The sequence below is a fragment of the Bubalus kerabau genome, chromosome 3, assembly GCF_029407905.1.
Source record: "Bubalus kerabau isolate K-KA32 ecotype Philippines breed swamp buffalo chromosome 3, PCC_UOA_SB_1v2, whole genome shotgun sequence".
Classification (NCBI taxonomy): Eukaryota; Metazoa; Chordata; class Mammalia; order Artiodactyla; family Bovidae; genus Bubalus; species Bubalus kerabau.
The window spans coordinates 167,208,263-167,228,774 of record NC_073626.1 but is presented as its reverse complement, the minus strand read 5'-3'; the positions used below and the strand labels follow the sequence as shown (position 1 = coordinate 167,228,774).

The 20,512-nt window shown below is 43.0% G+C and overlaps 1 protein-coding gene across 3 annotated transcripts in view; it reads left to right on the top strand.

Moving 5' to 3' along the window:
* Nucleotides 1–20,512, top strand: part of DOCK10 (dedicator of cytokinesis 10) — a 305,174-nt gene that overhangs the window by 51,923 nt on the left and 232,739 nt on the right. Inside the window, exon 1 of one of the 3 annotated variants that reach the window (XM_055573607.1) lies at nt 13,857–14,941. The exons of the other annotated variants lie outside the window; for them this stretch is intronic. Coding sequence (XP_055429582.1) covers nt 14,780–14,941 — 162 coding nt within the window. The 5' untranslated portion in view covers nt 13,857–14,779. Of the gene's footprint in view, nt 1–13,856; nt 14,942–20,512 lie in introns of those variants that run through there. 3 annotated transcript variants of the gene reach the window in all.

Genomic DNA, 20,512 nt, shown 5'->3' with positions numbered 1-20,512 from the left:
GTCTATAATAACCTATTTGAAAAAGAATGGATACATGTATATGTATCACTGAATCACCTTACTGTACACCTGAAACCAGCACAACTTAGTAAATCAGTTATACTCCAATATAAAGGAAAAATTAAATAAAAATAAAAATACACAGAACAGGACAGTTGCAAGGCAGAGCTGACTCAGAAACAAGGCACAAAGGCAATATTGAACTTGGCAGGGAACAGAATATCTAAATGGAAATATGGAAATAGATCTTCACGGGGGTGGAGTAGATTTTGAAATCAGAAGCGAGGATTTAGGGATCCCAGGTTAGAGGAAACCAAGTTCTCAAGAGGCCACATGAACACTTGAAAGAGTTGGAACTCTTTCCTTTCCTTCCTCTGCCCCTAACCTCAGTCACCATGATTAGTGAAGCTTCAGATCTTGCTTCTATCCCTCCTCCATCTAATGTCTGGGGCTCCCATCCCCTCCCAACCTGGAATTTAATCTCCTTCCTAGCCAACCACCTCCATGCAGAACCAAGTTCCAAAGCTGCTCAGCACTTCTTATCATCATGTTCAAATTAGATCCCTTGACCCTTAAGTCCTGCTCATGTTGCTAACATTTACTGATACCGTTATACCAAATGCCTGCCTAAATGATTTCACATGGATTACCTATTTTGATTTTTTCTCCTTATTTGATTTTCATAGCAACCATGTGCTGTGCTGTGCTTAGCCGCTCAGTCATGTCCAACTCTTTGTGACCCCCATGCACTATAGTCCACCAGACTCCTCTGTCCATGGGGATTCTCCAGACAAGAATACTGGAGTGGGTTGCCATGCCCTCCTCCAGGGGATCTTCCCAACCCAGGAATCGAACCAGGGTCTCCTGCATTGCAGGCAGATTCTTTACCAGCTGAGCTACCAGAGAAGCCCATAGCAACCATACATGGTAGAAATTATTACCAAGGTGACCACGCATCCAATTTTGTCTCTGCATAGTCCCTATTTATGCCTAATATTCTGTTGTCATTATTAATAGCACCCTCTAAAAGGGTCCTGGTTTGGACCAGCAATTATATGGTCATTGTAACTGTTACCACGCTTCCTTTCCTCAGTTTACAGATGACACCTAGAGACGTGAAGTCTCTTATCCATCATCACATCTCATCACATCACTAATCCATGGCTGAACCAGGACTTGGACTCTGGCATCAGACCCCACAGAGACAGCCTGTAAACCACTGTGTTCTGATTCATGTTTGTGTGTGCATGTGTGCTAAGTAGCTTCAGTCATGTCCAACTCTTTGCAACCTCATAGACTGTAGCCCCTCCCAGGCAAGAATACTGTAGTAGGTTGCCATACCCTCCCTCCAGGGAATCTTCCCAAATCAGAGATCGAACCCTCACCTCCTGCAGCTCCTGCATTGTAGGTGAACTCTTTGCTACTGAGCCACCAGCGAAGCCGCTGATTCATTTTTACTGATCCCTTAAGTTTTGATGGATGACTGGTCTTTAGGATTTCTTTTGCTGCTGATTTAGTTCTGATATTCTGTGTCATACCAAGCAGCTTAGCCTTTCACCCCCTTTCCCCACAACCAGTGACTACCATGACCCACTGCATCTGACCCTCAGATATAGGGTGAGCTTTTCCCACTTGGGGCTGAAATGGAGACGAGCAAGATGGGGTGCTTACTGGAAGCTGTAGGAGACTTAAGAGAAATTTATTTTTAGGTATGTAAGATGTGAGCAATTTGGCTCAAAAGACCTAAGCAAGGAAAGAGAAATGGTTAAGCCAAGTAATGTCCCAGGCTTTTATTTTGGACAGCTTGCCCACTGACTGAAATTATCCCACAATCAATGCCAATGAAGCAAATAGCATCAGTTACAATACAGTTTAAAAGGCCGAAGAACAGCGATGCTGCATACAAATGCACCTCATCTAAACAGACTTGGTTTTTGTTAAAATTGAATTTTGAAAGTCAGTAGTGGTCTTTTCATGCAAAAGCAAGTTGATGGCCATGGGTGTGAGCAATGTATACTTAAAAACCTTCCATTGCATACAACAGCTTTTTCTCAAAAAAAAAAAAAACAAAAAAAAACAAAAGTAAAAACTGCATCCATGGTCACTTTCCACATCCTGAAAACAGTGAACTTACTAAGATTCACACAGTTAACCAGGTTTTCATCACCAGTGTGCCAACATCCACTTCCTGTCATAACGAAAAGTAGCTTGCCAAGGGCCCTTCTGATCACACACCATCTCGTCCAGACTTTGTCACAGGTGTGTGGCTCTGCCTTCTTGTGGAAATAGGTAGAAATCTGAAACCATAGCTTAACATCAATAGTAGGTGGTGTGATCCTGTGGCACTGTTCAGAACACTTGTTGACATTTCACATATGTACTTTTACACAGATTATCTCACTTAATTTTCACAACAGTCCTCTGAGGTAAGTCTGAAAGCAAAGAAGAGTTATGTGACTCACTGAACAGGACCACGCTAGTAAGACCCAGACCTGACCCCCAAACCGTTGCCAACGGTTGGCAGAGTCCTCCTGTGTGTGTGCGTGTGCTCAGTCCTGACTCTTTGTGACCCTATGGACTGTAGCCCGCCAGGCTCCTCTGTCCATGGGGATTCTCCAGGCAAGAATACTGGAGTGGTTTGCCATTTCCTCCTCCAGGGGATCTTCCCAATCCCTCTCTTGCATCTCCTGCATTGGCAGAAGAATTCTTTACCACTGAGCCACCTGGGAAGCCCAAGGCCTCCTTACCCAGCACATACACTAGACAATACAGAGGCTGTCTATAAGGTTAAACTTGCTTCTCAAGCTGATATCCTCCTTAACGCCTTCAGAGGTGGTCATAATATAAATTTCTAGGCTATTCCTGTCCAAATGAATTCGATATATTAAGTGAATTACAAAGTGATCTGAAGTGCTGTGTCCTTATCCTTAGATGTGTAGTGACTATTGTTTTTCAGTTGCTAAGTCATGTCTGACTCTTTGCGACCCATGGACTGCAGCATGCCAGGCTTTCCTGTCCTTCCCTATCGCCCAAGGTTTGCTCAAGTTCATGTCCGTAGAGTCGCTGATGCTGTCCAGCCATCTCATCCTCTGTCTTCCCCTTCTCCTCAGGATCTTTTCCAGTGAGTCGGCTCTTCGCATCAGGTGGCCAAAGTATCAGAGCTTCAGCTTCAGCATCAGTCCTTTCAATGAGCATTCAGGGTTGATTTCTTTTAGAATTGACTGGCTTGCTCTCCTTGCAGTAGAGGGGACCCTCAAGAGTCTTCTCCAGCACCACAGTTAGAAAGCATCAATTCTTTGGTGCTCTGCCTTCTTTATGGTCTAACTCTCACATCTGTACATGACTACTGGAAAAACCATAACTTTGACTATAGGGACCTTCGTTGACAAAATGATGTCTTTGCTTTTTAATATTCTGTCTAGGTTTGTCATAGCTTTTCTTTCAAGGACCAAGCACCTTTTAATTTCATGGCATGCAACCATGACTGTATGGCTGCAGTCACTATCTGCAGTAATCTTGAAGTGCAGGAAAAGAAAATCTGTCACTGCCTCTACCTTTTCCCTATCTATTTGCCATGAAGTGATGGGATCAGATGCCATGATCTTACTTTTTTGAATGTTGAGTTTTAAGCCAGGCTTTCACTCTCCTCTTTGTGTAGTGATAGACTGCTTTAAAAGGCAAAATATATTCATAGGAAATTCCTTCTCTTATCCCCCCACATTGGGTGCAGATTAGATCTTTATTAAGATTTGCGCTAAAATATTTGGCATTGGTTTTGAGGAATGGAATAGCATCATATCCTGATGACACATATTTCTAAAGACCTAGGAGCACTTGCAGTTGAATTGTGGGAAATTTCATCATGTACGACCAGACTTACAGATTTTCAGAAGTAGAAACTCAACAGTGTGGGGGTTGGGATCTCAGCCCCACGTTATCCAGCCACCCTGAGAAAAATCATCGGCACTGCAGCTTTGTCCTCTGGCAGCTTGACCACGTGCTGACCTGCTTCCAGGTCCAAGAAGGCATGTATACTCTAGGCTGATAGGAAACCTGCCACAAGTTGGTCAGGGCTTCTGTAGCCCCTCTTCAGTGCAAAGCAGGGCTCCTGTGTCCTCCTTGGCTAGGGGTCAGAGTTGGCGAAGGGAGGAAAATTCAGTTCTCTGAAATCTGAGTCTTCCTCCTGTTCCTTTCAGCTCCTAAATAGAAAACAGGATGACAATACTTTGCCTAAAGGGTAAACATGAACATCCTGTGTTCTGTCTTGCATTCTTCTCTTCTGAAATACTGAGAGCCCAGAGATTTCTTCTACTAGAGAAGGTTTTCTGCTTGTCCCTGACTGCTACCATCGCCCAGCAGGGAGAGACACGACTGCTTCCCTGGGTGTGTAGTTGTCAACTCTGAAAGTCCCTGAACAGAGCTTCTCTATTTATTGGGTCCTTCCTCCGTCCTAGGAACAGTGTCATAAGTGTGTTAAGTGCTTCATTTGGATTATCTCATTTATTCCTTCTCATCCTATCAGGTGGGCTCCCCAGGTGGCACTAGTGGTAAAGAACCTGCCTTGCCAAGGCAGGAGACATAACAAACACAGGTTCAATCCCTGGGTCCAGTTGATTCCCTGGAGGAGGGCATGGCAATCGACTCCAGTGTTCCTGCTTGGAGAATTCTATGGACAGAGGAGCCTCTTGGTGGTCTACAGTCCATAGGGTCGCAAAAAGTCAGACGGGACTAAAGTGACTTTGCACGCACGCACACATCTTATTGGGTAGGAATAAAAAACTATCATCAGTCCCATTTCACTGAAATGGAAGCGAAGTTCAAAAGGTTATTTTCGGGGTCAGTAATCCAGGTAGTGAGTGACAAACTCAGGTGTATGCTACACCAAAATGATCATATCATACCTCCGAAGAAAAACCAGCCAAGTCTTATTGTTACCATCCCATCAGTCTGCTCCTGTTCCATAGGACATTGCTGTGTACACATTAGACCACACTGGAGTGATTATTCTGGCTACTGGGCTAGATCAGGATGGGGACCAAGGAGGTCCTACTGGCTTCTGACTGGAGAAATGACTTGATCACCAAGAAAAAGGAAATGGGTTCAGTTGAACCTCCATCCACTCCCTCAATCCCAATATTTTTCTCTTCACTCTCACTCAGAGTGCTTCTACCTGTTTTTCCACATTGCTTGTGATTCACTGTTGCCTTTTTAAAAATATTGGTGGGGGAATGAGAGAGATACCAACAACATCTCTTCCTATCTCTTCTCTACTCCAAAGCCCAGACATCTGTTATTGGACTTTGTGAATCTACAGACAGAGAAAGCCTTTAGATTCTAAACCTAGAAGGAACCTAAGGTCATCTCTTCTTACTCTCTAACTTTGTTGTTGCTGTTGTTCAGTTGCTAACTTGTGTCCGACTCTTCTGAGACCCCATGGACTGCAGCACGCCAGGCTTCCCTGTCCCTCACCTTCCCCCAGTTTGCCCAAGTTTATGTCCATTGATTCAGTGATGCCTTTCAACCATCTCATCCTCTGTTGCCCCCTTCTCCTTCTACCTTCAGTCTTTCCCAGCATCAGGGTCTTTTCCAATGAGTCAGCTGGTTGCATCAGGTGGCCAAAATATTGGAGCTTCAACTTGAGCATCAGTCCTTCCAAAGAGTATTCAGGGTTGATTTCTTTTAAGATTGACTGATTTGATCTCCTTGCTTTCCAAGGGACTCTCAAGAGTCTTCTCCAGCACTAGAGTTCGAAAGCATCAATTCTTAGGCGCTCTGCCTTCTTTATTGTCCAGCTCTCACATCCGTACATGACTACTGGACTCACATCCGTACGTGACTACTGGAAAGACCTCTAACTTTATGGACAAGCAAACTTAGATCCAGAGAGACAGAAGTAACAAGACCTGTCTGAAGTCTTAATTATGTCAGAGCCCAAACTCCATCCACTGCTGTTCCTATCACATCCCCCTGGGATGCAGGGTACCCAAGTCCTCCTGCAGAACTGCAGTAGCTTCATTTGTCTGTAGCAGAAACTGAAGATAATAGGAACACAAACTTGAGGAATCCACAGCCTGCTCTTTAGGATTTAAAGAGAAGTTGAACATTATCTTATCAAGTTAATCTTTTGAATACAGCCCTGCCCCTCCTACTCCTGCTGAGTTTAAACCTTGCTTTGTCCTCATTTCCTTTCAACAGCCTGAGCTGGGAGCTTTGCGCCAACCCTAAAATGATAATGTTGGGCTGCTCCCCTGAGTCCTGGCAAAGAATATGGAGTTGAGATTTGCTCAGGTTGACACCATCCTTTTCAGCTCTCAAATTGGTTTGGAAAAGCACATTTGAAAATGACTTAAAAGACTGCCATTTTCATGTTTGGAAAGCAGTTCATGATTATTGTAAACGAGATTTAACTTGGAATGTTTAGGATGTGGGTGGTTAATTCCTGCCACAATTCAAAGGGGAAAGAAATGAGCACAGAAAATAAAATAGAACAAGTACTGAAAGTACAGTTAATAGCTCATTGATCCAGCCATGGCTGAGAACATTTTTTACATAGCTAACTTTTGAAGATCATATAATTGACCCCATTTAGTCACAAACTTTTAAGAATTAAAAGCAGTCGCTGGTGGAAGTTTATCTCAAATGTTTCACAGTTTTCTCTTCCTTCTGGAGCTGTCACCGCTGGACATAATTTGACTTTTCTTGTTGCAGAGCATGGGCCCTAGGCACATGGACTTTAGTAGTTACCACACACAGGCTCAGTAGTTGTGAGTCACGGACCCTAGAGCACACAGGCTTCAGTAACTGTGGTACATGGGCTTAGTTGCCCCATGGTATATGGAATCCTCCCAGACTATGAATGTCGTCTGCATTGGTAGGCAGAGTCTTATCCACTGTACCACCAGGGAAATCCTAGCTCTTTATTTTGTCAGGGCTTATACTTTTAAGTTAGTTAGACTCGAGCATGTACCCTGGGCTCACTAACTGTGATGAGGAGCCAAGGACACTTCCTGCTTCATCTCACTCTTGACCTTGACAATTCATTCTAGTGCCAAGGCGCTCTTGCTGGTGTATTTATATGTGACTGTATTAGCGTTGAACCTTGACTTACAGGTCTGTTACTTACCTTTTTTGGCTCTTTCTTGGAATAATGATAATAAACATAATAGTTTTATTCATAATACAGCTAAAAGAGTGATAAAATCTACCATTTATGCCAGTGTTTTATTCATAGCATGTCTTTTGTTATAATAACTCTGCAAAAGAGGGCATCTTGGTTCCACTGTACCAGTTGAGGAAAATAAGGTTCAGAGGATTTGAACTCAGAATCACTTCCCAGGTACCAAGCTAGAATCATGCACCCTCATCTTTGCCCTAGGAAAACAGTTCATAGTCCCATTTGGTGGCGTAGGTCTTGGGTGGCTAGTTTAATTGCTGGGGCCCCTGAAACCCTTTGAAGAAGTTAGAAGCTGTCAGCACCCCATCAGTTGCTTGAATCATGCACCCTCATCCTTGCCCCAGGAACACAGTCCACCATCCCATTTGGTGGTGTGGGTCTTGGTTGGCTGGATTAATTGCTGGAACCCTTGAAACCCTTTGAAGAAGTTAGAAGCTGTCAGCACTCCATCCATCAGGAGGGACATCCTTCCAGTTCTAAGTGGCTGTGCCCTATTCCCACTGGCCCAGGGCAAGTCACAGTTACATTGCGTCTGGTCAGAGGCTTTTGCAAGCTTCGTTCAGCAAGGTCTTTGGAATCCGGTGTATGGTGGCTGTAACTGGTATAGGTATGAAAACCCCTTCTCTAACCCACTGCTGTAAGCGTCCCAGATTAATGAATTGGGTACTGTCTCTTTGGGGCCCTGCAGAAGTTGTTTCTGTTGCTTCCCAGAACTTGGCTGTGATCAGAATAGTTGAGGTTGCAAAATAAGTGCCCTCTGGGTAAGTGAGGTATTATTATATTATTTTAAATGTGTTTACTCATGGAAAAGGACTGGGAAGGAGTTATGGAACTGGTCTCATGTTACCGTGGGACCCAACTTCAAAGCTCAGAGGAGGCATGCCCATTCCTCCATCACCCAGGGAATCGTGTGTCCCTCAGCAAGGAAGAGTCATAGATTTTTTTTTTTTTTTAACCACTTGTAAAGGGGACAGGGAGAAAGTAAACAATGTCTGAAATCCTTAGATCTTTTTTCTCTTCCAGTAATAACTAACTCATGTGTATTGAATCCTTACTTACCATATGTCTGGCACTGTGCCAAGCACTGACAGGGCAATTGGATCCTCATGAGTATCTATTCATTTAACAGAGGAGGAAACTGAGGCTTAAAACTTTTGCTTTATGCCACAAAGGTAGCAAGTATCTCAACTGTGGGTTTAAATTCCCAGTCCACTTCTCAGGCTTTTGCCTAACTGCTACACTGTACTGCCTTCTACTAAGAATAAGAAAGATTGACTCTGACCAGAGAAGAATACAGTCAAATGCAGAAGCCTGAGAAATGTAAGGTGTGATATTAACGAAACATTGACATTATCCATGTACTCTGCAAGAAGCTGCTGAGGAAGCCACTTGAAAGAGCAATGAAGGAAAATTTTCTGAAGCACCTAAACATACCAAAGAGAAATCTGCTTTTAGCTGCACTGGTGCCAAAGGGAGGGAAGTGAAGAAAAGATGTGCTTGGCAACAGCACCTGGGTTTTTTAAATGAAAGAACAGTGTGCCTGTTTCCAAAGTGATTAATTGTACAACTCAGTAAATGTCAGCAAGTGGAAAAGATGCCTGTAAAGGGGAGGCACTATAATTAAGTGCAAATGAAGAGATAGGAGCTGAAAGAAGAAAACTCTACAAATCACAAATTGGGGGAAAGAGGTCATGGTTGCTATCAAAATTGACCTAAGTCCCAAGCTCTTGAGTTGAAGTAGCACCAAGAGAGGCAAAGATGCAAGTTGATAAGGAATAACTGGGCCTCAGGGAGAATCACTTTGCTGGGTTGTGTTTTCTACTTTTTTTTTTAGCTAAGAAAGCACTGACCAACTCCCTCCTATCCTATCCATTTAATTGAATTTATATACCTGAGGGGACTTACCCATCTGGAAATAGACAAGTTAAAAGATTCTTGCTAATCCCTGCCCTGGAAAATGGCCAAGTCCGTGAACCGGTTTTACTCAGCTTGGGGTTAAATCCTCAGTTGCCTTTAGTCTAGGAGAGCTCTCCTCCTTTAGGGTCACTTTCACTTGGTCACAATTGCTGAGCCTCTGGAAAACTCACAGAGAACCCCAACAAGATTCAGACCTTGATGATGATAATAATGAGGAAGAGGAGTTTATTTTCACTCCATATTGATTGACTGATTCACTCCACAAAGCACTGAATTCCCATGGAAAAGCTGTGCTCCAACTTAAACAAGTGGGTGCAAGTTTCAGCCTTTGTCCTTGGTCTCCAGTTTCTTGCCATCATACAACTCTGTATCAAATAGCGCTGGTGGTGAAGGAGGGGCAACAAAGTCTGGGAGACAGTTGCAATGCACCAGCTTCAGAGTCCTCACCAAATTTTCACACTGGCCCAGAAAAGCGAATGGCTCGATCCCTGTGAACAGCAGTTCAGGCTGTCAACTTCCCATGGATTCGAAGGCAAGTGGTAGCAGATTTTCTCTTGGAGCCATGTCCAGGTTCAAACAGTGTCCTAGGGTGATGGCTTCATTCCTGTTGGACCCAAAGTAGCCTCTTTCCTGAGGGTATTTCAGTGTTAGCCAGCATCTTTGTGTGTAAGGACAGATACTGCATCAAGGAGTAACAAAGGCGCCAGTCACAATTCTATATTCCCACTATGTGCTTTCAGAGCCAGCTTGAATAGCTGAGTGGTTTCTGCCAATGAATGCTTCACACAGTAAATACATCTTTTTAAGAATTCTCTTATCAAATTCATTACATTTTTAAATGTTGTAAGTTCCCATCAAAATGTAATTTAAATGGTCACCCAAAACATTCTGCTAACGCTACTAGCTGCCTTCTAAAACTGTGATCCAAGGAAACATCACAGACTTTCCTATGAAGGACAAACCAGCTCTCAAAGGGGATGTTCCAAGGTTGCCTCCATACACCCTGCCATGTGCCAAATAATATTTTTCTGGTATAAATCCACCTTTGGAAGATACAGGGTTTACTTGGCACATATTTGGCTTTCAGAACTGGTTTTAAAAAGCTCATACCCTGTAGCCAGATCTGGCTTTGTCAGTTACTCGGCATGATTCTAGCAACAAGTCACTTAACTTCTCTGTGCCTCGCTTTCCTCAGCTGTAAAATGGGAATGATCAGATCATGACCTCATAATAGAGATATATGTGGATCAATATGTGTAAATATTAAATAGAACTGTGCTTGGCACATAGTAAGTGCTATGGATGGCTTACTTTATTGTAAATATTAACTGTTGTTATTATTATTGTTCACTGAGCATCTACTTCATGGTTACAGAGGACATATAGTAAAGCAAGCACAATCCCAGCTCTTACAGAAAGGGGATGACAGCCCTTAGAAATGAAATCCATCAGAACGTATTTTCAGCCTGTTTGTGAGTTAGGAAACCCACAGGGTGCAGTAATAAGGACTGACGTTCTGAACTGTGAGGTGTGGGCTGTCGGAGATGCTTCCCAGGAGGAGGCGACCAATCTTCCACTCTCCCCATCAACAGAGGTAGCCTTACACTTGTTCAGTGATTGATGAGGTAGCTTCGTGGTAAGAAACCCGCCTGCCAACACAGAAGAGACAGGAGACTGGGGTTCAGTCCCTGGGTCAGGAAGATCCCCTGGAATAGGAGATAGCAGCCCACTCCAGTATTCTTGCCTGGAAAATCCCTTGGACAGAGGAGCCTGGTGGGCTACTGTCCGTGGGGTCGTAAAGAATAGGAGACAACTGGGTGCACACATACACACATTGATCTTTTCAGGTCCTCTCCTCCCACCAACATCCTAATAGATGGTAAAGAATAATTTCCGTGTTACAGTGGATATTCTCGAGGCTCAGGGAGGTCAAGCAACTTGCTCGAGTTGACAGTGTATGGTTGGCAGAGCCTCAACTGACAGGAATCTGTCTGACTCTGCAGCTCATGGGAGCCTCTCTGCTGCCTCTTCCACCAGGCTGCTGCCTGGACTAGACTTGAACTGTGTTGCCCAGTCTGTACATTCCAAGTCCCTCTATGAATGAAAATAAAAGTGAAAATGAAGTCGCTCTTTCGTGTCCAGCTCTTTGCGACCCCATGGACTGTAGCCTACCAGGCTTCTCCGTCCATGGGATTTTCCAGGTAAGAGTCCTGGAGTGGGTTGCCCTCTCCTTCTCCAGGGGATCTTCCCAACCCAGGGATCGAACCCAGGTTTCCCGCATTGCAAGCAGACACTTTACCCTCTGAGCCACCAGGGAAGCCCTTCCCTCTATGAATAAGTCCACATATAAGGAGGGACCCACTTAGTTTGGGTAGCCTGAGTACTCTGCCCTCTGGCTCCAGGAACAGGAAGAAGAGCCCTGGAGGCCCACTTCTTCATGTGGTCAGCCCCATACCTGCTCACGGGTTGACATGTGTGCCAGTTGCCATCTTTCTTCACAGTGAGTGTGAGCCAGGCGAGCAGGCTGCAGACACGCCCGCCTCCACTGGCCAAGGGGTGCTGACCCCTGTGCTCCTTATTCTGGAAGCGCCTGCCCCTCTGCTGTTGTCACATGCTCTACAGTTCTGTCTCCTGGGGTTGGTGGTGGGATGGGTGTCAGCTAGCTACTTTCTCACACAGAGTACCTACTTCCCTGGAACTCCGACCCCCTCCAGGGCTCTATTGAGAACTGTGGCTCCTCTTTCTACCGTGTCCTCCTGCCCCCGAAGTTCTTGCTCATCCTTCATTTTTAGTTATCGCTCAATGTGATCAGGTTCATTTTTCAACTTTCAGAGAAACTTTCCGAAAACTCTGTTCAAAGATCCATCCCTCCACCCCCACTTTCTCACTGTAATGAATATATTCCCCTTTTATACTGCTTTTTTTTGTAATTTCACTTGGACTTTGGGAAGGAGGAAAGGAAACACATGTATTCATTTCTTAATTATGATATTTGCATCTGAGCTCATGTTGGTTTTCTAAGATAACCTCTTGTTATCAGCAATAGCATTCCATGCACATTTAATGTTTAAAGGCCAAAGTAGTGATTCTTTTTATTAATACTTCAAAGAAACTAGCAGACACCTTCAGGGAATTGATTCTTCCTTTTAAAATATTTCCTGTGTATCAACATCTATGCCAAACATGAGGGGGAAAAGGGACCTTATCTCTGGGTTGATCTATCTCCTCCCCCACTTTGCCACATCCCTAGCTTAATTTCCTCTTTCAAACATCTCAGAACCCAATCCTTTTCCTGCAATTTTGAATTTGCGTGTTTGAAACTTTTCATAAGAAAACTTTGGACTGTGTGTCCAGCTGTCATTCTCTGGTTTTCATCCTTCCAGCCTCTTTTGCACTGGATAACTGCAGTTGTGTATTGAATTCCCAAGAAACTAATTCTTGGAGGTTCCCTTTCCTTGATGATGGAAGTTAGAAGAGAGAGAGAATTTTGAGACTCCCATCAGTAATAGGAGTCCATCAATAATAGGGCTGAATTCCTCAGAGGCAGTTCAGGGATCGATGAACACAGGACTCTAATAGCCAGAAAGCACATCATTTATTTCCCCAAAGACTTCGGCATCTGCCAGATCGTCTGACTCCAGAAGAGACCCCAGAGGTTAGCCAGCCTTAGGGAGAGATGGCTAGAAAGGAGTTTGGGATGCAAACTGCCTGTTTCCTGCCAAGCACATGGTTTGCAACTTGGGGCTCCACCTTCTCTTATTTGTAGCCCACAGGAGCTGCTGGAATGTTTAATGACCCCCAGTCAGTGCCTTGCTGTATTCAAGCTCTTCAGCCCTGAGCAGATGACCAGAACCTGAGGGAATGTCTGGAGGGTGAAAGGTCATGGGGTATGGGAGTGGGTGGGCGAGGGTGGGCACTGACATCCAGGGAGCGCCAAGGAGCAATCAGATCTGAAAAGGCACATTCATAATCATGGAAGCCCATTCCATATTTTGTCTCTGGTGGGACACCATTTTTATATATATATATATATATATATATATATATATATATATTCAATATGCAAGCCTGGCGGGCTAAATTGTAACCTCTCTTCAATAAATGCCCTAGTTGTTTAGAGTTAAAAAAAAAAAAAAGGTTTAGATTAGCACCCGGGCACTCTGACAAAGGTCCAGAGGGACTTAAGGGACTTGCCAGCATCATTAGCATTTTTTTCTTCTTTTTCCAGCCGCACTAAAATATGTTTGCTCAAAACAGAGGGAGATGAAAAACTACTGGCAGCCAGTACCTCTTAAAAGAAAAAAAAATATTTTACTCCTCTGGCAAACATACCAATTAAAACGAAGCTGTGTTGTGACAGATTACGGAGCAATTAATGCCTAATTGAGCCTTCTGCTAGATGCTTCTGTGAAAGCCACTTTACTGGGGCCCGAAGTGGCCACACCTTAGAGGAAAAGAAATCTCCAAACTTCCTGTAACACCCTCTGAGGGGCCCAGAAACCAAAGAAAACATTTTTACTTTGAATCTCTGAGAGTTACACGGACAGGATTAGCTTGACAGAAAGATCTCGACATTGTAAATCCTACTGGGGATTTTGTAGTTTCCTCATTTGTAAGCAAAATCTATTTTCCATGAGATATTTTTAGTGCAAGCATCCCTGTTGTCTTATTCTCTTGCAGTATACCATTAGATCTTGAGGCCGGTCCAAGCCAGTCACGTGACTCCTAAGCTCTCTCTCTCGGTTCTCTCCTAAGTGACTAGTCTCTCAGGATTCAGGGAATACTAGACTCTTAACTGCCAGAGACCTTAAAGTCCTTCCTGAAGCCTTGAATTCTTATTGATGGGAGGTGAAAATGCTTTACAGCTGCTCTTTTTTTTTTTTTTTCTCTGAGAGGTCAGCTCGGCAAAGCTCGATGCCCGACCTCAGTAAACAGAGAGATTTTCAGCCATGCAAGCCGCCTATGTAAATATAAAAATGTATCAGGCTGTAGAACTGCATGCGTGGGAACAGAACAACCGAGCTATTGAAAGAAAATCACAGGGGGAACACTAGTGTCACTCACATGGCTTTGGTTAACGGGTGCATACTTCGGATAAATCGTTTTGATTCAGCGGACTCCCCACTTTATATATAGAGTCCATTTCATTTCTGGATCTTACGAGCTACAATAAGCAGAACCCCAATCACTTAGTGAGGTGTCTAGTAAAATTTCCTTCTGCAAGTTTTTACATTAAAAAGACAACAGTCACTTTCACTGTTTATATGGCACTCCTCTGCCTTGGAAAAAACATGTGAGTGTGAAGTCAATTTTTCAGTTGTTTAGTGTGAAAAAGAGTGATTTGTTTGAGTGTCTGAGAGGGAAAGATATCTTTAATCAGACCTCCAAAACTGGAATTGAAGAGAATCACTGTAATGGACAGGAAACATGCTCTTGAGATGAATTGAGAAATGCTCTCTGGGCAAAATGCTCTAATATTCCTGAGTGTGTTCAGTTTCAGTGGATCAAATCTTTCCCATCTCTGCATCCAAGCTATTTGGCGGTGATCAGATGATCAGAGCTCAAGGAAGTGATTGGAGAGTGAGCTGGCTGCAGCTGCAATGTAGGCTGTTTTCAGGGACAAGGAGCCACTGTTTTTCAAACATAGCATCCACATAGAAGTTATTTTCTGGGCTCCAGGATGCAGCGATGGGCTGCACTGCCAGCATTGTTCTGCTTCAAGCTCTTCGTTCTGTGGTCCAGAGGAGCTGTCCACACATTTGTCGACGACGCCAGGAGGAACCATCCCACGAAATTTTGCCTCTGGAAATTGACGATGAAATGAGTAGACCCAGAACCCTCATCATAATGGTATGGTATCTGTGGCAAAACAGCCTCAGTTGATGAAGCTGTGATTATAGAAATGAGGCTGTCATTTGGGATTCGGGTTTTCAGCTTTAGATACAGAAATGTGTGACCAAGAGTTTACTACCGTGGAAAATCTTTTCAGAATGATTTCATATATTATTCACAGAACTGGTTTTCTTTCTCTTATATATGTCTTGAAAATGTGCAGTTTGGTTGTCTGTTAGAAACTCTCTTCTGCCTACTGTTTTGTATTGCTGTTATTAACTTTTGTGCAGAAATCTTTGAAGCCTGGTTCAGTTAAGTGGATTTTATGTTGTGACTCTAATTTGAAAGTAGAGCCCCAAATAGGTATTTTTTATATCACATGTGACTCATCCAGTTGTGTTGGCAGTTAGATCTCTAACTTCAAAGCATTTGAGGCTTTCATTTCTGGCGCTGCAAGGGAAATGCCTTTCCAAAATGTTTAACTTAGGCATAAAATCAGAATGAAGTTTTTGAGAATTTTGTGGAATGCATGGTGTTTTCATTAGAAAGCTGTTTCTTGCCACTTGACAAATGACATTTTTGTCTGTGCTTTAATGATTATAGTGTTAATTCCTTCACGTGTATCTGGTTGATCAGCTAGAAAAAAGTGGAGGGTAGACTCTCCTTACCTTAGGTTCAGGGAGAGATCTGCTTAGTCACTGAAATCCTGTCTTAGGATGGAAGTGGTGTGCTTAAGTTTCCAAAATTGAGGAGGCATTGAAGTCTGCGTGGTTTCAGCACAATCGACTTTTTTCTCTTAGATTTCAATGTTCGGATATCAAGGATGCAGTAAATAATGAATGATAAATACCTGTTACACCAAAAGTTTTTAAATGAAAGTCATTTGGCTTGAGCTGTGTGTCTGAGTGACAGAATACTAAGCTGTAACATTCTAGGCCAATCTCTCCAACAAATCAATATTTGATTTTCAAAAGGCAATACTGTCCTTCAACTATTGGACTATGATTATCTCTTGGAGGGAATACTTAGTGGGAATATTTTCATTCTCTCATTATTCCCATACTGTGCTGTGCTAAGTTGCTTCAGTTGTGTCCGACTCTTTGCGACCCCATGGACTGTAGCCTGTCAGGCTCCTCTGTCCATGGGATTCTCCAGGCAAGAATACTGGAGTGTGTTGCCATCCCCTTCTCCAGGGGATCTTCCCAATCCAGGGGTCAAATCTGTGTCTCTTACGCTTCTGCATTGGCAGGCGGGTTCTTTACCACTCTTGCCACCACACATTCTATAGCTATGTATTACTTAGGCCATCTAAGTCTTGAAAACATTTTTTCCTAATTTTACTAAATTTTTCCATCTAGAACTTTGCCCCCAAAATCATATTTCAAAGTAATTGAGAAATAAAAAGTAATAATTCACCTAATAACAGTGCCCTGTTTTTTTCCAAGATCCTTTTATTCACATGATACTTTTATGGACATTAAATGAGGTGATGATGATTTATTGATGAGGAAAACAAAGTTTAGAAAGATGGAATGCTTTGGTCATATCACACAGCTACCAAATGCCAGAGCCTCAAGTCACATTTAGATCAATAATTCCAAAAGCCAATATACTTTTTTGCTCTGTTCATATTTCTAAGGAAATAAGGATAAAACTGATAGAAGTGAATTTTTATGAGAAGTCTGATGGAAATGTTGGACCACTCAGAGTAAAATATGCTCATACAAAGTTATTTTGCATCTTGAAAGTTTCCAATGGGCCACTTGAAAGTTCACACATTCCCCAATTGGGCCAACCACTGTTCTCGGTACTTGGAATCCATCAATGAACAAACCCATCAAAGATCCCTGCCCTAAGTTTCAGTGTTTTACAGTGATAGCATATTTTGCAGATCTCTTTATGGAATTACTATATTAGGGTTGTGATGCTTAGTGTTCTAATTTAAGTCAATAAAACTATTCCCTATCTTCCAGGATGGTGGTTTGAAAACTTTATCGCACTTCACAATCACCTAGGAGTTCTTGTATATACAAATCCTTGTGCTCCTGGTCCCAATGACTCTACATAAGAAGATCTAGAGTGGCATCAAGGATTCTTTGCTGTTAGAGAACTTCCCACCCCCAACCCAACTCCAGTTGTTCTCAGGTTCTGATGGAGGAACAGGGTGGAAGACACACTGAGACACATGACCCTGGAAACTGATCATCTAAACCCTCCACCTGGCATCCTCCTTTAACCCTATATGCTAATTGTCTTCTAACTCTCGCTACAACCTTCTGAAAGTGGTGAAAGTGTCAGTCACTCAGTCGTGTCTGACTCTTTGCAATCCCAGGGACTATAGACTGCCAGCCTCCTCTATTCATGAAATTCTCCAGGCAAGAATACTGGAGTGGGTTGCCATTACCTTCTCCAGGGATCTTCCCAACCCAGGGACTGAGCCCAAGTCTCCTGCATCGCAGGCAGATTCTTTACCATCTGAGCCACCGAGAAAGCTCCACAAACTGATTTTTTAAATTCTCTTACTTTCCCGTCAACCATTAGTCACCAAATTTTGTATATTGATTGTGTGTGTATCTGTGTCTGTGTAAGATCACAGACTCTAGAGCCGGAGATTTTAGGTTGGAATCCTAACTTCATTCCTTATTGGCTATGTGACCTTCTGCACACTTTTTAGCAACTCTGGGTCTCTTTTCCTCATCTGTAAGATGGAGGTAATAGCTCCCTCAGCCCAGAGCTTGTTGTGAGGGTTTAATGAAGTAAAGGGTGTGTTAAGTGCTTAGAATTATATCTAGATATATTAGTAAGATTATTAATAAGTAGAATCTAGGACTCCCTAACTGAAAATGTGACATTTGCAGAAAAGGCCTGAAGGAGGTGACAAGTGAGTCAGGCCACACTCAGGGGAAATGGCTCAGGCAGAAGGACCAGCCAGGGTGAAAGTCCCTGATATGGGAAGAAGCTTGGGGTGTTTGAGGACCAGTGAGGAAGTCACTGTGACTGAGTAAGCCAAGGAGAAGGTAGTAGAAGAATGTTGTAGAGGTAATGGGGGACAGATCATGTGACACTTAGCAGGCCATGATGAAGACTTGGGGTTTTTCCAAAAGTGAGAAGGGAAACCACTGGAGGGAGTAGGCACAGAAGTTAAGAGCAGGGGCTGGGGAGCCAGAATGTCAGGGTTGGAGTCCTGTCTCTGCATTGCCTCACTGATAGAATGCAGAGAGTCACGGTGCCTACCCTGTAAGATTATTGTGAGAATTCAGTTAATACTTGCAAAGAGCTTGTGTTTGGTGGGTAGTAAGTGCTATATTAATATAAGCTTGTTAATTTGGATGGCCTTGGGCAGGGCAGTGACAGAATGGTTGCCAAGGGTCCAGGGTAGAAGCAGAAAAAGAAAAAAAGTTGCTCAGTCATGTCCCACTCTTTGCAAACCAATGGACTATACAGTCTATGGAATTCTCCAGGCCAGAATATTGGAGTGGGTAGCCTATCCCTTCTCCAGTGGATGTTCCCGACCCAGGAATCAAACCAGGGTCTCCTGCATTGTAGGTAGATTCTTTACCAGCTGAGCCACAAGGGAAGCCCAAGAATGCGGGAGTGGGTAGCCTATCCCTTCTCCAGGGGATCTTCCCGACCCAGGAATCAAACTGGGGTCTCCTGCATTACAGGTCGATTCTTTACCAACAGAGCTATCACGGGTAGAAGCAGGGAGACTATTAATCAAGAAGCTATTACAATGATCCCCACAACAGACCTGGATAGTACTTGTTGAGATTGTGACAAGTGGCTGGATTTGGATATATTTTAATAATAGGACCAGTAGGATTTGCTTGCAGATCGAACACAAGTGAGGGAAAGAGAGGAATGAGGGATGAATATATAGTATTTTAGGGTTTTTTGTCAGAGAAGGCAGTGGCAACCCACTCCAGTACTCTTGCCTGGAAACTCCCATGGATGGAGGAGCCTGGTGGGCTGCAGTCCATGGGGTCACGAAGAGTCGGAGATGACTGAGTGACTTCACTTTCATTTTTCACTTTCATGCATTGGAGAAGGAAATGGCAACCTACTCCAGTATTCTTGCCTGGAGAATCCCAGGGACGGAGGAGCCTGGTAGGCTGCTGTCTATGGGGTCACACAGAGTCGGACACGACTGAAGTGACTTAGCAGCAGCAGCAGCAACAGGGTTTTCTGTTGTTGTTTTGTTTTTGGCCTGAACAGCCAGAAGACTGAGTTGCCATTCAAAAGGGGAAGCCTGTAGAAGATTTGCAAGTGAATCTAAGTTCACTGTAAGACATGTCATGTTTGAAATACCTGTGAGGTCTATACATGGAGATTTCAAATAAAAGATTGTATATATAGGTCAGAGTCCCAAGGAAGAGTCTACAAAGAAGATATAATGCCTGGCACAGTATAAATAGCAATTAATGATTGATGAATGAATAAAGGATCTCTCCACTAATTTTCTATAATACTTATAGTGTGTCAATCCATTTGTAGTTAATTGTATCTTTACATACTTCATTGAACTTTTAATTGCTTACTTACTTTTCTATTCCTATTTTTATCTCACTGATAGATGGAAAACCCCATGTAGGCAGGAACTAAGCTGACTTTATGCCCTAGTGGTACCCAGTACAATTGTTTTTATAAACTAAAACTTGATATCATTGATGATTTGAAATTTGTTAACAATTGACCCCCATATGAAAAGCTCAGTTGATAAAAGCTGCCTTCTTAACTCTTCATGAAGTGTCCAGGAATAAGTTAAGAATGAAGACAGCTACTACAATAAATACAAGGGTTTGAATGTTCTTCAAAAGGCTCTGGCACTCAAGTCATCATTATATCGAAGAATCTCATTGCTGAGTCCAAGTCCTGAGTCTTCATGGAGAGATCAGCTTTGGGCTGGCACTGATTATGGTTTGGCTGCAGAGTCCAAAATGAAAAGCCTGGTAAACATCAAAATAAATCATTGTAGGCCCTCAGCCTTTGCAAGGGACATATGAATCCAAATAGCTGAGACTATTACAATGGCCTGTTAAAATGCATTCAAGTTTAACTGGGCAAAATGAGGAAATTCCTTCAAAACTCTACCTCTTCCAAATGTTTTCTCTGATGGGAGAATGAACAGAAACCCTTTCATGAATTACTTTTTCTTACATCCTTTATAGCATATTTTGTTGAAGGCCTCAGACACTAATTTAATTTATTGAGATCTGCTATTTTCTGGGGAATGTCTGTAACTTCTGATGTAATTCACTAATCACCAGCCCTGGAAGTTGACTTCCCTTTTAAGACCTATTTCCTCTCCTTCCCAACCCCCAAAGAATATTTATCTTTTTATATGGTGCAGGATAGGGATAAAATAGAAGGAGAGCAAGAAGCAAGTGCTAGCCAGGCTCCTGGTCTCTCACTATATGACCAACCCCCGTGCACAATTCTAGGGTCTAAACTTGAAAGTGAAACATTTTTTAAAATCCATGAACATTTTGGGGTGTCTCTGTAATAGCAGAAGCCATAAAATTTAAATTTGTGAATGCCAAGGATCTAGTGTACATAACATGCCAAACATGGCTTTGACTTTAATTTTAA